This window comes from Macrotis lagotis, chromosome 2, assembly GCF_037893015.1.
Source record: "Macrotis lagotis isolate mMagLag1 chromosome 2, bilby.v1.9.chrom.fasta, whole genome shotgun sequence".
NCBI lineage: Eukaryota > Metazoa > Chordata > Mammalia > Peramelemorphia > Peramelidae > Macrotis > Macrotis lagotis.
In genome coordinates, this window is record NC_133659.1 from 237,142,505 (window position 1) to 237,154,266 (window position 11,762).

General features: G+C 36.2%; 1 protein-coding gene across 1 annotated transcript; it reads left to right on the plus strand.

Annotated features, from left to right (window-relative positions):
• Positions 1–874: 874 nt before the first annotated feature.
• On the plus strand, positions 875–1,813 carry LOC141512115 (olfactory receptor 2AJ1-like). The gene has a single exon (XM_074220986.1). The coding sequence runs from the start codon at positions 875–877 to the stop codon at positions 1,811–1,813; it is 939 nt and encodes a 312-aa protein (XP_074077087.1).
• Positions 1,814–11,762: the final 9,949 nt, after the last annotated feature.

An 11,762-nucleotide genomic window follows, 5' to 3' on the forward strand; every position in this document is an offset into this window, starting at 1 on the left:
GATAGTGATAGCACATGTAAAGATTCTATAATACTGCTGAAAATAGTGATATCTATGATCAGGACACTGCCAATAAATGACAACGATGATACAGGCATTAAGTAGACACAAACTGAAGAGCATGAATAAAAATGGTGACAGACAAAACAGCATTGGGATGTCACTCTTTAGCTAATCTGTAACAGTCATTTTTTTTCTTCAGTATTTGGATATGCTTTAAGAAAGGCTATTATAGACATTCCCTCTATCTTCAACTTCTTTGGGAACATTTGCCTAGTTAGGGTGATTGTTCCAACGTTTTTGACAAGAACATACAAATAGGAAAAACATCCATAAAACTATCAAAGTAAATGTCACAATGATAAAGAACAAGGACATTCTGGAGGAGAGAGAGGAGAGCTCCCAACTCCATTCCTTTGCAAAGGTGGGAGTTTTGTGAATGTGATACATTGCATATTTTGCAGTTGTTTACAATGAACTGATGAGTTTTGCTGATTTATCAAATCTTTCCATTTTTATGTTCTAATAAACATTATGTTTTCTCTGGCATGACTTTTGTAAAACATGGGGAGGAATATTGAAAAAAATGATTAAAAATATTAATAAAAATGTAATGTATAAAAAGATAAGAGTCAAAGTCACCACCTGAGAAAGAAAGGTCTGGGTACAATGTAGGAGGCATGAAAAGAGAGAAAAGGGAAAGAATCAACCAGTGAAAGAAGTAATGTGCAGAGGAGAGAGGCCTATATGTTTATAAATCAGTAAGGGTCTGGAAACTAAGAAAACTAGAACAGTCTAATAACATTCCAGGAGACTTCATGCTCTTTCTGGTTTTCTTCTATAGTCCTTTATCTAAAAGTGATGAAGCTGAGCCATGGGCAGAGTGAACCAGACAACAGGTTTCATTCTCCTGGGACTTTTTCCTGAGATCAAGCATCTTGTTATTCTTATCTCCATCATCTTCTTGATCTATATGGTTGCTGTCACTGGAAATGCTCTGCTGATCCTCCTCATCTTGGGAGATTCCCGGCTCCACACTCCCATGTATTTCTTACTCAGCCAGCTCTCCCTCATTGACTTGGCTTTGATCTCCACAGTTGTCCCCAACATGGTCATCAGCTATTTCTCAGGAAGGAAAAATATTTCACAAACTGGATGTGGGACCCAAATTTTCTTCACTTTAACTCTGGGGATTTCGGAGTGTCTTCTGCTGACCTTTATGTCCTATGACCGCTATGTGGCCATCTGTAACCCTCTACGTTACTCAATCATCATGAGTCACACTGTGTGTATGTGGATGGTCTTTGGGTCCTGGTTGGGGGGCGCTATAACCTCCTTAGTCCATACAGCCTATGCCATGCATTTCCCCATCTGTGGCTCCAGAGAGATCCTTCATTTCTTTTGTGAGGTTATGGCCTTACTAAAACTTACTTGTGAAGATATCTCAGCCTATGAGAGGTCAGTGGTAATCTCCAGTTTTCTAGTAGTTCTTATCCCTTTGAGTCTTATTTTGTTTTCCTATGCATTCATCTTCCTCACTATTCTTCGTATGAACTCTCCTGAAGGGAGGAACAAAGCCCTAGCCACCTGTTCTTCCCACCTTACTGTGGTAACTCTCTATTTTGGTCCGGCCATATTAATCTACATGAGACCTGGCTCTTCCCAGACTCCAAAATTGAACCAGGCCCTCTTTTTATTTGATTCCATCCTCACTCCCATGCTGAATCCCATTATATATAGCTTAAGGAACAAAGATGTCTTGGCAAGTGTAAGAAAAATGTTGAGAAATATGTTCCCAACAGGAAAGCTCTAGAGAAACTTGGATTGCATTACAAGAAAGCAATTTCAAATCAAGATCTTTCTGCTTTAGCCATATCAACATAGTGCAAGGCTAGAAAGAGGGTGGTGATAACACTGTTCTTATTTGGAGCTAAAGAGCCTAGGTTTGAATCTCACTCTGCTACTTGATAATTTTATGAGTTTGAATCTAGATGCTAGTTTTTTTCCGTATAGAGCTCCTGTTAAGTAAGGCCTTAACAAATTCTAACACATGAATCATATAATGATATAAGTTTAGAAAATGGGATCTTAGAGAAAATATCTAAACTTAATGTTTTTATGAATGAAAAAACTGAGACCAAGAACAGAGAAGTGATTTTCCCATCAGAAGCTGAGTAAATTTAATATTTCATTCCTTGAAGTCCAGTACTTTTCCCTATACTTTGCTGTCTTATAACCAAAAACTGATTGCTCATTTTAACCCATGTCTTTCAATTACACACAAAATCTTCCAAGCATTTGCATAATTATGAAGGAGAGTGAAACTGCATCCTTACAGTAGGGAGGGCACAAAATTAATGTAAATGGGTTTTGAGGGATTTGAACTTTTGAAGAGTGAGACTCTGGATGAAAGTCATTAAAATAGTCTATTTTATCCTTTACAAGTTATTGTCTTTGAAATAAATTACTGATGTACAGTTCAGCATGCTGAGTAGCATTTCCTGTGATTTTAAGATGACCAATTCTTTCCTCTACAACCAATTTTGTCTCCCTCTCCTGTTTTCTTTACTCCCTTTTTAATTCCCATTTCCATCTTTGCAATTGAATTGTCCTTTATGTTTTTAAGCTATTCCTCTGGAAGAAACTTTGGGAAAATGAACATTATTCCAATGTATTTCCACTAAAGTTAATAGAAACTTCCAATAGCCCCCTAGAAAATTTTTTTTATTTTGTTTTGGCTAGAGGCTAATGACTGACACTATTATAACATCACTCCCACATTTGTAGAGGATAAAACAGTGCCTTATACTGGAAAGGGTCCTAGATTTAGAATCTAATGATCTGGGAACACTTGGATGTCCTCCCTGCCTGTCATATGAATTGACGCAAGTCATACCCACATCCTTAGCTGTAAAATTTAGGATTTACACAATTTTCTATTTTAGAAGTTATAGACATGAAATCAGAATACCTGTATATCAGTGTGCCATTTAACAAGTGGTGGGACCTGGGGCCAAATCACTTCACTTCTCACAATCCCAATTTTCTCAATTGCAAAAACTAGACTAAATGCTTCTTAACATCCTTACTAAAACATGCTGTTCCAAACACAATGTTTTAGGTCTGAGGTAAGAGGACAAATTATACTGTCATTATTACCAAGAACACATTTACTTTATTGGCTATCACAGTAAACTCTTTGGGCATATTAGGTTTGGTTGAAAGGCTCGAATCTTTTCAGATATAAATTTCAGATAGTGATGTCATCATCAACAATTGATTTTTTTAAACAAAATCTTGAATGCCTAGGACTCTTGAATTTCATTTTATTTGATCTAACCTAATATTCTGCCCTGAAGAAATCATTTTAGATTGCGGTTTTCATCTAACACATTAACTATGTACCCCAGTTTTGTATCATCTACAAATTTGATGAACATGTAATTTATATCTTCATCCAAGTAATTTATAAAAGTGTTTAGTTTCCTAATTTTTTACTTTTTAGTTTGCTAAAATAATTTTAATTTTATTTTGCTAAAAATTAACTTCCACATTGACAGTAAGAAAAGTAATACTTTTCAGTATGCTGATTTAATCTTTTGGGTACTCACCTACTTGTGCCTAATCCATATTTCTCTATTTTATCTACAAAAATTTTCAATGATCATATCGTATCTATTTATCTACCCATTTATCTATATTGAACACAGAATTAAAAGAGCATTCTAGACTGTCTTCAGGAAATTTCAACTTTTCTTTAATGACCCCAAGTAGAAACTAAGATCCACCTTTTTAATATCAATACTTTTCTAGTGTGATATGACTGTTAATAACGGAACATTACAATCTCTATATAATTGGAGATGAATTTTACCCAGAGGGTAATGATAGCTAAGAGAAACCTACAACATATAAAATTTAAGAAATTTCAAAAAAGAAATGAAGATTTTTTACTCAGGGAAATAGGAAAATAAAAAAATCTGGCCATGTCATAAGAATAAGAGAAAAAAGGTGAATAACCTGTATTCTAGGCCAATCCAGTGGTTGAAACTAAGGATTGGAATGAAATTAAACACTTGGGAACCATCTAATATTTAATAAAAAGAAATTAGTCTAACAAACAAAAAGAGTTTCATAAAAAAAAGGTCTGTTTAACACTGACTCCCTATAGTCTGGATCTTATATGACTTAGTCTCAGTCTCTTCAGATTTTGAGAATGCTTTCTCTAATTCTGTCAAAGGAACCAGCCCAACCCACATGAAAACATTAAACCGATGATATCTTATCCTTCAATGGAAAGGTCCTAAAAAAACTTCTAGAGAACGTTCGACCACTAAAATGGTCTTAAGAAAGGTCTTTCTTGGACAACTCTAATGTAAGAAGACATAGGAATCACTAGAAAAGTTTAGAGAAAACAAAAATAAAGACAGACAGTAATTATACAGTTTCCTGAATAAATAAACTCTGTGTAGTAAGGACAATAGCAGAGTAATTTGAAGTAGATCTCCTCTCCTGAGGCAAAATTGCGATAATGAGCAGAAGTAGCACCAGGAATATTAAAACTACAGTGTAGGACTCTCAGCCAAGATGGCAGAGAGAAGACAGGCACAATTCTAAAGTCTCCTGATCTTTCCCCATCTATGATATGAAATAAACCTCTTAACAGAAATTTGATCCACAAAATCCAGAAAGAACATCTACCTCAGGATTTGTCTGCCACAGCCATGAGTGAGTCTGGGCACAGAGGGCGGATCAGCCACAGAGAAGCCTGATTAGGGACTGGATTGGAGCCCTGGGTGCCTGAGGGCCCAAGTGCAGGACCTGCTTGATCAGAGGTGGGGCCAGATCACAGGGGATTGGGTCTACTAGGGAGCAGAGGCACTGGTGTTGGTGCTGAGGCTCTGGAGCTTGCCGACAGGGCTGGAGGGGAGAATTTCAGTGCAGGAGAGCTGCAGACACCATCCCTGGGCTCCTCTGGCCTGAGGAACTCCGAGTCTGCACCTCCATTGTAGCTGAGGTATCTCTTCCCAGAAAAAAACACAATTACAGACTACTTCTGCCCCAGGCACAGGTGTGTGAGCAGTAGAACCAGCCCAGCTCACAAAAGGGAGAGCCATGACCTTACCCCAGGCTAGAGCCTACCATTGATTGAAGACAAAAGTATTTAACAGCTTCAATCACGCCCTTCAGGCTAAGGGAGAAGGCCTCAATAAAGGTCACAGACACTCCAGAGAAAGCAACCAGCACCTCCTACTGGCCAGTCAGAGAAAGTGCACTCAGTGAGTAAAGCCTCTAGGGATCCCTACCTCAAACCTCTGTGAACCAGCCCCTCCCCAACTCAAGGTCTTAGCAAAATAAAGAAAGGTCAGAGGAAAGGTGGATCCATAGAACAATTCTTGGAAGGAAAAGACCCTAACTCGGAGAGACCTAGAAGCTCTGAGGAAAATATGATCTGGTCTCCAGCACAGAAAGACTTCCTTGAAGAAATAAAGAAGGAGTTTAAAAATCAATTGGAAAATTTGGAAAAAGAGAAGATTAACACCTTGCAACAAGAAAACAAATCATTGGAAAATACAATTGTACAAGTGCAAAATGAGACTAATTCTCTCAGATCCTCAATTGGGCAAATGCAAAAAGAAAATAATTCTCTCAAAACCTCAATTAGTCAAATGTAAAGCTCTTTCAAAAGTAGAATAGACCAATTGGAAGAGGAGTTGCAAGAGGTTAATGAAGAAAATTCTCCCTAAAAAAATGGAGTCTAGAGAAACTAATGACTCCATGAGACAGTAAGAGTCAGTTAAACAAAATCAAAAAATAGAAAAAAAAATACAACAAATGTAAAATACCTCATCAATAAAACCACTGACCTTGACAATAGATCGAGGAGGGGCAACCTGAAAATTATAGGACTTCCTGAAAACATTGAAGAGAAAAAAAGCCTGGACTAAATATTACAGGATCTAGTTAGATGGAAAACTGCCCTGATATCATGGAACCAGAGGGGAAAGTAGTTATTGAAAGAGTACATCAGTCCCCACCAGGAAAAGATCCTAAAATGAAAACACCAAGGAATGTTGTGGCCAAACTCCAGAACTATCAGATAAAAGAGAAAATCCTGCAAGCAGCCAGAAAGAAAGAATTTAAATATCAAGAAGCAACAATAAGTATCACACAGGACCTGGCTGCATCAACATTAAGGGATCGAAGGGCCTGGAAAGAGATATTTTGAAGAGCAAGGGAGCTTGGAATGCAGCCAAGAATCTACTTTCCCACAAAGCTGAGCCTTCTCTTCCAGGGAAAAAGATGGACATTTAACTAAATGGAATAATTCCAAAAATTTCTGATGAAAAGAACAGAGCTAAAGAGAAAATTTGGACATCAAACAGGAGGTTCAAGAGAAACATGGAAAGGTAAAAAAAAGGGGGGGGGGAGGTAAAAGGAAAAAAAATGCAATCCAGTAAGTTGAAACTGTCTATATCCCAGCATGGGGGAAAAAAGACTCTCATAAATCTTGAGAATTGTAACTCTAATAGAGAGAATATACCTAGCCAGAAATGATGGACATTCATGACCTATCCATGAGACTGCTTTCTAAAGAGATGTAACTGGCTTTAACCCCACTTGGGAGAAAGACCCTAATAACTGTCAGGAATTTTGACTCTATTCAATAGCATATACTGAACTAGAAGGGACAGACACTCAGAATTTTCTATGACTTAGATAGAATGATCTAAAAAACACTACATCCTTAAAAAGGGTGACAGGAAAGAGACTGAAGGAGGGAGGAAATTGAATGGGGGTAAATCTCATTACACTTAGAGGTACAAAAAACCCTATGGTAATAGAGGGGAAGAAGGCAGCAGATGAGAAACACCTGAATCTTCTTCTCATCAGAGTTGGCTTAAAGTCAATCTACACATACTCAGTTAACTTATAAAACATCTAACCTTTCAAGTATTAAAAGGGGAAAAGGGGAGGGGGGATGGAGAAAGGGAAGGGGAGTGGGGGGAAAAGGGGGAAATAACAAAAGGAACGGAAGGGAAAAGGGAAAAAGGGAAAGGGGAAAGAAAGGGGAGGGTATGATATAGAAGAGCAAACACACTGAAGGGGGTGGTATTCAGAAACAAAATACTGGAGAATATGGAAAAAGTGGGGAGAAAGGGGGAAAAATACAAATGGAGGGAAGATAGCATGGAGGGCAATAAAGAACTAGTAATCATAACCTTGAATGTGAATGGAAAGAACTCTCCCTTAAAACGTAAGCAAATAGCAGAGTGGATTAAAAACCAGAATCCTACAATATGCTGCTTACAAGAAATTCATCTGAAGCAGCAGATACATATAGAGTAAAGGTAATAGGTTGGAGCAAAATATATTTTGCTTCAGCTGAAGTAAAAAAAGCAGGGGTAGCAATCCTTATCTCAGACAAAGCAGCAGCAAAAATAGATAGCATTAAAAGAGATAAGGAAGGAAACTTTATCCTCCTAAAAGGTATCATAGACAATAAAGTCATTTCAATACTGAATATATATGCACCCAGTGGGACAGCACCCACAATTCTTAGAGGAGAAGCTGAAAGAACTACAGGAAGACAAAGACAACAAAACTCTACTAGTGGGAGACCTCAACCTCTCTCTCTCAGATCTGCATAAATCGAATCATAAAATAAACAAGAAAGAAGTTAAGGAGGTAAATAGATTGTTAGAAAAATTAGATATGGTAGACTTATGGAGGAAACTGAATGGGGATAGAAAGGAATATACCTTTTTCTCTGCAGTACATGGAACTTATACAAAAATTGACCATGTACTAGGACATAAAAACCTAATGATCAACTGCAGAAAGGCAGAAATAGTGAATTCATCTTTCTCAGATCACAATGCAATAAAAGTCATATGCAATATTGGGCCAAGGAGATATAGACCCAGAACTAATTGGAAACTGAATGACCTCATTTTAATGAATGAGTGGATCAAAAAGCAAATTATAGAAAGAATTAACCATTTTATCCTAGATAATGATAATAATGAAACAACATACCAAAATCTATGGGATTCATTCAAAGTGACTCTCAGGGGATATATTATAGCTCTAAATGCTTACATGAATAAATTGGAGAGAGGAAATCAATGAACTAAACACGCAACTAAAAAACTTAGAGAAAGAACAAATCAAAACCCCAATTAGATACCAAATTAGAAATTCTAAAAATTAAAGGAGAAATTAATAAAATTGAAATCAAAAAACTATTGAATTAATAAATAAAAACAAAAGTTGGTATTATGAAAAAAACCAATAAAATTGATAAACCTCTGGTCAATTTGATTAAAAAAAAAGAAGAAAACCAAATTGCTAGTATCATAAATGAAAAAGGTGAACTCACCACCAATGAGGAGGAAATTAAAGTAATAATTCAAAATTATTTTGCCCAACTCTATGCCAATAAATTTGATAATCTAAGTGAAATGGATTAATATTGACAAAAATATAAATTGCCCAGGTTAAATGAAGAAGAGATTAAATACCTAAACAACCCTATCTCAGAAAAAGAAATTCAACAAGCCATTATTGAACTCCCTAAAAAAAATCTCCAGGGCCTGATAGATTCACAAATGAATTCTACCAAACATTTAAGGAACAATTGGTCCCAATCCTATATAAATTTTTTGGAAAAATAGGGAAAGATGGAACTCTGCCTAACTCTTTCTATGAAACCAATATGGTACTGTTACCTAAACCAGGAAGAGGTAAAACAGAGAAAGAAAATTATAGACCTATTTCCCTGATGAATATAGATGCAAAAATCCTAAATAAAATCTTAGCAAAACGATTACAACAAGTCATTACTAGGATAATACATTATGATCAAGTAGGATTTATTCCAGGAATGCAGGGTTGGTTCAATATTAGGAAAGTTGTTAGTATACTCAATTATATCAACAACAAACCTATCAGAAATCATGTGATCATATCAATAGATGCTGAAAAAGCTTTTGACAAAATACAGCATCCATTCCTATTAAAACACTAGAGAGTTTAGGAATAAATGGACTATTCCTTAAAATAATTAGCAGTATCTATTTGAAACCATCAACAAGCATTCTATTCAATGGGGAGAGGCTAGAGGCATTACCAATAAGATCGGGGTGAAACAAGGGTGCCCATTATCACCACTACTATTCAATATTGTATTAGAAATATTAGCATCAGCAATTAGAGAAGGAAAAAGAAATTGAAGGAATTAGAATTGGGAAGGAAGAGACAAAACTCTCACTCTTTGCAGATGACATGATGGTCTACCTATAGAATCCCAAGAAATCATCCAAAACATCTAATCTACTGGAAACAATTAGCAATTTTAGCAAAGTTGCAGGTTATAAAATAAACCCTCATAAATCCTCAACTTTTCTATATATGTCTAGCAAGAAACAGCAGGAAGAGCTAGAAAGAGAAATCTCATTCAAAGTAACCTCAGACAATATAAAATATTTGGGAGTCTATTTGCCAAGACAGACTCAGAATCTTTTTAAAAACAATTATAAAACACTCCTCACACAAATTAAATCAGATTTAAATAACTGGGCAAATATCAACTGCTCATGGATAGGTGGGAGCTAATATAATAAAAATGACAATTCTACCAAAACTAAACTATCTGTTTAGTGCCCTACCAATCAAAATTCCAAAAAATTACTTTAACGAGTTAGAAAAAATTCTAAGTAAATTCATATGGAGAAATAAAAAGTCAAGAATTGCTAGGAGCTTAATGAAAAAAGTGCAAAAGAAGGTGGCTTAGCCCTACCTGATCTAAAATTATATTATAAAGCATCAGTCATCAAAACTATTTGGTATTGGCTAAGAAATAGAGTGGTGGACCAGTGGAATAGACTAGGTGTAAAAGCAGAAGATGATTATAGTAATCTGCTGTTTGATAAACCCAAAGAGTCAGGCCTCCAGGATAAAAACTCCCTTTTTGATAAAAATTGCTGGGATAATTGGAAGTTAGTATGGAAGAAACTTAGATTAGACCAACACCTCACACCCTTTACCAAGATAAGATCCAAATGGTTACAGGACATAGACATAAAAAAACAATACTATAAGCAAATTAAAAGATCAAGGACTAGTCTACCTGTTAGATCTATGGAAAGGGGAGCAGTTTATGACTAAGGAAGAGTTGGAGAGCATCACCAAAAACCAATTAGATGATTTCAATTACATTAAATGAAAAGGCTTTTTGCACAGATAAAACCAATGTAACTAAGATCAAAAGAAATGTAGTAAATTGGGAAACAATCTTTACAACTAATGATTCTGACAAAGGACTCATTTTTAAAATATACAGAGAACTGTCATGTTTTTAAAACAAAAAGCCATTTCCCAATTGACAAATGATCAAAGGATATGCAAAGGCAATTTACAGATGAGGAGATCAAAGCAATCCATAGCCATATGAAAAAATGCTCTAAATCATTAATTATTAGAGAAATGCAAATTAAAGCTTCTCTGAGGTACCACCTCATACCTCTTAGATTGGCCAATATGACAGGAAGGATAATGATCATTGTTGGAAGGGTTGTGGGAAATCTGGGACACTATTACACAGTTGGTGGAGCTGTGAACTCATCCAACCCTTCTGGAGAGCTATTTGGAACTATGCCCAAAGGGCAACAAAAATGTGCATATCCTTTGACCCAGCAATACCACTACTGGGTCTATACCCTGAAGAGATGATGAAAAAGGGTAAAACCATTACTTGTACAAAAATATTTATAGCAGCCCTGTTTGTGGTGGCAAAGAATTGGAAATCAAGTAAATGTCCTTCAATTGGGGAATGGCTTAGCACACTGTGGTATATGTATGTCATGGAACACTATTGTTCTATTAGAAACCAGGAGGGATGGGATTTCAGGGAAGCCTGGAGGGATTTGCATGAACTGATGCTGAGTGAGATGAGCAGAACCAGAGAAACACTGTACACCCTAACAGCAACATGGAAATGATGTTCAACCTTGAAGGACTTGCTCATTCCATCAGTACAACAATCAGGAACCATTTTGGTCTGTCTGTAAAGGAGAGTGCCATCTGTATCCAGATAAGGAGCTGTGGAGTTTGAACAAAGTGCAAGGAATATTCCCTTTAATTTAGAAAAAAACAGATATCTTATTGTCTGATCTTGTTACTTCTTAGACTTCTCTTCTCTTCTCTTCTCTTCTCTTCTCTTCTCTTCTCTTCTCTTCTCTTCTTTAAGGATATTATTTCTCTCTCATCACAACATGGAAACAAAGTAAAGTCTGACAGAGTGCTTTCTGTGGGGGTGGGGTGGGGGGAGGGAAGCAAGATTGTGGGAAAATTGTAAAACTCAAATAATATCTTCAATAAAAATAAATTTTAAAAAAAGAATGGAGTCTGCAGAAACTAATGACTCCATGAGACAGCAAGAGCCTGTTGAACAAAATCAAAAAATAGAAAAAAATATAAGAAAATGTAAAATACCTCCTTAGCAAAACTACTGACCTAGAAAATAGATCGAGGAGGGGCAACCTGAGAATAATTGGACTTCCTGAAACCATTGAAGATTAAAAAGCCTGGACTTAATATTACAGCATCTAGTGATGGAAAATTGACCTGATATCATGGAACCAGAGGGGAAAGTTGTTATTGAAAGAATACAGGGATCCCCTTCAGAAAGAGATCCTAAAATGAAAACACCAAGGAATGTTGTGGCTAAATTCCAGAACTATCCGATAAAAGAGAAAATC